This window comes from Miniopterus natalensis, chromosome X, assembly GCF_054644295.1.
Source record: "Miniopterus natalensis isolate mMinNat1 chromosome X, mMinNat1.hap1, whole genome shotgun sequence".
Classification (NCBI taxonomy): Eukaryota; Metazoa; Chordata; class Mammalia; order Chiroptera; family Miniopteridae; genus Miniopterus; species Miniopterus natalensis.
This window is the reverse complement of record NC_142103.1, coordinates 55,861,852-55,867,361: the sequence shown is the minus strand read 5'-3', so window position 1 is coordinate 55,867,361 and position 5,510 is coordinate 55,861,852. Positions and strand designations below refer to the sequence as shown.

Here is a 5,510-nt window from a genome sequence, read left to right as displayed (position 1 = left end):
GCAGAACAAGGATCTGAAGCCAAGACTTCTCTATCCAGCAAGGCTATCATTCAAAATAGATGGTGAAATAAAGAGCTTGCCAGACAAAAAAAAGACAAAAGAAGACTAAAGGAGTTTATCATCATCAAACTAGCATTGCAAGAAATGTTAAAGGGACTGCTGAAATAAGAAGTAGAATACTTGGCAGAGCTCCCCTCTGAAGATATCTGGACCAGGGCTTTTGTTTGCTGGGAGTTTTGTTATTGCTCTGATTTCATCAGTTCTTGTTTGCTTATTCAGGTTTTCTGTTTCTTCCTGATTCAGTTTTACATAATCTCACTCATATGTGGAATCTAATAAACAAAATAGACTGAGGAACAAAATAGATCCAGAGACATAGAGCATGGAACAGACTGATGAATCTCTGAGGGAAGGCAGGGGTGGGGGAGTGGTTGTGGAGAGATTAATCTTAGAACTTATATGCATATATGCATAACACATGGACACAGTCAATAGCGTGGTGAAGGCTTGGGAGGGGGATGCAGAGTGGAGGGGATTAATGAGGCGGGAAATGGAGTCATCTGTAATACTTTCAACAATAAAAATAAATTTTAAAAAGAGAGGACCCTGTCCTGGGCAGGGCGTTGATTCTTTCCTGCTGATCACCACTGGCAGCAGCTGCTTTGTCCACATATGTAAGTTTCTCTAATTAAAGTGCTTATGAATTTGAAGGAGGCTACAAGTCAGTTCTTCAGAATTGATCCTGAATTTAGAGTTCTGTGGCTTTCCCCCAATACTAATTATAGTGAAAATATCCAACAATGAAACAATACATATTGCATTTTGAAAGCATTGTTTATTTATGTACATATTCATGTGTTTAAAGTTTTTTGTCAAATGGTCGAATTTGGAGTGATTTTGACTTTTTTCCTTATCAGTTAAAAATTTTTTTAGTATGTTACTATATTATTCATATAAAAATAAATGTTGAGAATAAACAAAAATAAATAGGTACAGTTTACCTTATAAAATATTACATAGTGCAAAAACAATTGCAATGTCAAGTCCAGAAAATTGTCCAGGTCTTCAGAATTTCTCACAATATTTGGAAACCTGATGAGGGTAAGGGTAAATTAATACTGTCTTTGTGAATTGTCATTTAATAATAAACCAAAAAAAAAGCCACCAGAATTTAATCCTTCCATATCATTTGAGCCTTCAATTCCTCCTTTAGCAATGTTTTCTCAGGAAATAATCTTGAATGTAAACAAGGTATGAGCACTATATTATTAGCAGTTTGGGTTTCAGTAAGGAAAAAACACACAAATAGAAGCCACCAAGATGTTAAACAATGAGGAAGCAGTGAAAAAAAACCCCTCATATCTATATGTAAATAAGGATATAGATGCAAACATACAGCATCTATATATTCCTCTACCTAAGTCATACACTGGAACACTAAACTGTCGTGGAAATTATATTAGAAGAATATTTAATGACAGGAAAAGAAGTGGAAGAATATCTAACTATACATCTATATCTACATTACGAATTTAAGTATGAAAAAGCAAATATACATTAAAATTAAAATAAATATCACATCCATGCAGGTGTAGATGAAAATGATTCAGAAAGGCATAGATGGCCATGAGGATTGATTACTAGTGACATTAGTTTTCTTCTGCTAACTTGTCTGCTTTGTGATTTTTTTTCCTCCAATGAAGCTGAGCTATTTTTTTCTTGAAAATGGCATGAAGTAGGCACAGGGAAAGAAGGTGATAAAGAGTATTTAAATCCAGCAAAGCAACCAGGGACTGCAAAATACCATTTGCAGCCCATCAAGCTGGCCAATACACACACACACACACACACACACACGCACGCACCCACGGGCACGCACACACACACACACACACACACACACACCCCAATTACAGTGACCAGGAGACTATGCAGGGGAAATGGGCATACTCTTTTTTACTAGCTGCACTGACTGGCATGGATGCAAATCAGTACAATACTTATGAAGGGGCCATTTGGCAACACACTGGAAAAGTCTTTAAAATGTCCATATGTGGATCCTTTGAGTCCACAATTAAGATGACTGTCCGGTATGCCAGTGAAGATTTGGCTTGACAAGGAAGGAGTCAATCATCAGAGAACGCAGTGTTGGGTTTAAATACACATTAAGAACTAGGCACCACCTCAATGTCCAACAATGGGAATGATTACAAAATGTTAAGGTCCACGGATACACTCTGCAGGCACTGAAGATGACGATTAGGAAGCCTGTTGAATAGCATGGAAAGAAGTTCAGTGGGTTGATTTTCGTTTGGTTTTAGTTTCTCAAAAAGCGGGTTAAGAAACAGCACATACATGAACCATTCTATAACAGTGTGTTAAAAGGAAAGGTGAGCTGGGGGTGAGAATGGGAGAGAGAGAGAGAGAGAGAAAGAGAACCTGGAAAAACAGCACACCAAAAAGGTAAAAGCGGTTGTCTCTGGGTAGTAGGTTCATGGGGAGCAATTACTCTCTCAGTTTTCTCTCATCTGATTTCCTACTCCTTTCTGATGTTTCTACCATGAAATTGTATCACCTGTACAGTAAACAAAGAGAGAAAGTGCTTTTTAAACCAAACCAGGAGGGGAAGAGACAGCCTCTACTTTATTAAGTGGCACAGATTAGCAAGAATATTCACAATGCCCTTGGGGTGGAGGGAAGCAAAGGATAGAATGGAGACTAGAGAGGGTGAGAGGGGAGGGAGCAGGAGGGTGGGGGAGAGAGAGCGAGAGAGGGAGAGCAAGAGCTGCACTCCCAATACAATACACTGCTGGTGGGTTAGCGGGGAGCAGAGGAAGGTTTGTAAACCGGGTGGGAGCCAAGGTTTGGCTCTGCTGGCTGGCTCGCTCCTGGGGTGTCTTCATCGGAAGGTGGCCTCCTCGTCGGTGTCTTCCTCGAAATCCTTGGTGTTAGCACTGGTGGACTGCCTGGCCCAAGCTCCTCTTTCAGCCTCTCGTTCTTTATGAGATTTGAATCTCCCAACGAAAATTTTGCGGTAGTTCAGGAACATGCCATTCATCGCATCAATGGCCCGCTCGGCGGACTCCTGCTTCTGGAAGTGCACGAAACCATAACCCTTGGGCCCCTTTTCGTCGCAGGCCACTTTGCAAGAGAGAATGTTGCCGAACGCCGAGAAGATGTTGTACAGTGCCTTGTTGTCGATGGTCTTGCCCAGGTTCTTGATGAAGACGTTGCCCACCCCGCTCTTGCGCAGCGAGGGATCCCGCTGGGACCACATGATGCGTACTGGCCTGCCCTTGATGACATCAAAGTTCAGGGTCTCCAGGGCCCGCTTGGCGTCCACTGGTTGCTGGTAGTTGACATATGCGTAGCCCAAGGAGCGGCGGGTGATCTTGTCTCTGCAAATTCGGATAGAGAGGATAGGCCCTGCCGGGCTGAACTTCTCATACAGCATTGCCTCTGTCACCTCAGGGTGCAGGTCTCCCACGTACAGTGAGGCCATGGGAAAGTCCGGGTTCTCCTCGAAACTCCCGCCCCTCTCTGCGTCTGCGGTGATAGCCGCAGCCGCCGCCTCCTCTGACACCTCCGCATCCGCACGCTCATCCCCATCCTCCTCCTCCAAGGGGGGCGCCGCAGCCTCTGCTGCTGCAGAGGCTTCGGCCGGGCTGGACTCTGTCACCGCCACGGCTGCTGCCGCCAGAGCGGCCTCCGCCTCCTCCCCGGCCAGGGCGGCTGCCGCCTCCCCCAGGATGGCCTCTGCCACTGCCTCCTCTACTGAGGCTTCGGCCTCCACCTCAGTCTCCGCCTCTGCTTCCGCCTCCGCCACCGAGGCCTCCGCCACCGCCTCTGCCACGGTCGCCGCGGCAGCCTCCGCCGCCGCTGCAGCCGCTGCCGCCACCGCCGCCGCCACTGCCGCAGCTGTCGCCACGGTCGCCGGTGCTGCTGGGCCGCTACTGCGACCTCCCTTCCCTCAAGCTGGGGTTCAGAGAGGCAGGAGAGGGCAGGAGGGCAGGTGGGCGCCGGGACCTGGGCCGGGGCACAAGCGACAGCTGGGGCGGGGGACTCGGAGCCAGAAGATCTGGCGATACCAAGTCACCTGGGATGGCGTGCACTGCCAGGAGCGCGCGTCTGCGAGTCACTGCAGCCTGCAATTTGCTGCTGCCTCCACCGCTCAGCCGTGGACTAGCGTGCGGGGCGCGGGCTGGCGGGCTGGCTGGCGGGGGCGTGTGGTGGGGGGCAGGAGGTGTTGGCGCCTGTGGTCCGGGCAGCTGGGAAGGCTTCTGTCTCTTTGGTTCCCCCTGTGGCTGCTGCGGGGCTGCTGCGGGGCGCTGGGAGGGGGCGGGACCGGGAAGCTTGGGCTGGGGGTGACGTGAGTGTGTCTTCAGCCTCTCAGGTCGCCTAGATATTTATAGAGGAACCAGGGAAAAGGCTCCACTGTGAACTGAGGGAATACAGGTTAGACTTAGGGAGTTTTGTTTTACCCCTCCTCTCCCTATAGAACATTTAAGTGATTGAATCAAGTACGTTGTAAGACGGGGTGGGTGGCATTGTGAGTACAGTTGCCTGGCCTAAACAAAGCCAAGCAAACTATTTTTCTCACATTCAGGGGTTCTTCCCACCTCAACACACACACTCTCTCCAACATCACTGCCTCCAGGGGAACAACTCTTTTTTTGAGTGGCAGCTGGGGCAAGAGGGGCAAGCTCCTTCTGCCGCCTGCTGACCATTTTCTCAAAGATCCCTCCGCTTTTACCACCTCTTTCCCTCTTCTGCAACACTTCCAAAAGAGGGAATAGAGAACACAAGAACACGCAGTCATTTATTCATCGTGCCATGCCACAAATATTTATGGAGTGGGTTCCATGCGGGTCCTTAGGGGATACATAGGGATGGGAGACATGAAGACACAGGCTGGTTTTGAGCTTGTCCTTGAGAGCACGCAGGCTGGTCTGGAAGCCCTGTCCTAGCTCCAGACTTTGGGAGAACTAAGGACCTGGTGTTCTTCAACCCTCCAACTCCTCCCACTCACCCAGCTTCAATAAATGCAGCCTGGAAGTAGAGGAATCAAGAGCAGCCTGTCCACAGTGCTGTCTTCAATGACACCCTGAGGAAAGCCCAGCCAAGGGCTGGGGACATGGCTGGTCCAGAGCCAGGCACTTGTTTGCAGGTACTGAGGTTCCCAACATGAACAAAGGAATGCACATCCATGTTCAAAACAGAACCAAAACCTGAAATCTCTCTAGAATGAGGTGCCTGGTCCCAGTTCACCAACTAGTATTTATGAAAGCCTTATCAAGTACTTGGCGTGGGGACTAAGGGACAAGCAATGTCATAAGCGAGCAGTGAGAGTTGCTGTGTTGTAGCTGTGGGTGGGGAAAGAAAAGGTGAGCAGTGTGTGTTGTGAGAGGATAGACAAGTGAGCAACCATTAGACTGTAACAGAGACTAGAGTCCCACTTCCCCTGGAAAGGAGGACCCAGCTACTAATTCTTCCTGGCAGGAATCAAGTGA

General features: G+C 48.1%; 1 protein-coding gene across 1 annotated transcript; it reads right to left on the bottom strand.

The window, feature by feature from the left end:
* Window positions 1-2,897: 2,897 nt before the first annotated feature.
* Window positions 2,898-3,545, bottom strand: LOC148090499 (polyadenylate-binding protein 1-like 2). The gene has a single exon (XM_087829425.1). It carries the CDS (start codon window positions 3,500-3,502, stop codon window positions 2,900-2,902), a length of 603 nt encoding a protein of 200 aa, XP_087685551.1. The 5' UTR covers window positions 3,503-3,545; the 3' UTR covers window positions 2,898-2,899.
* Window positions 3,546-5,510: the final 1,965 nt, after the last annotated feature.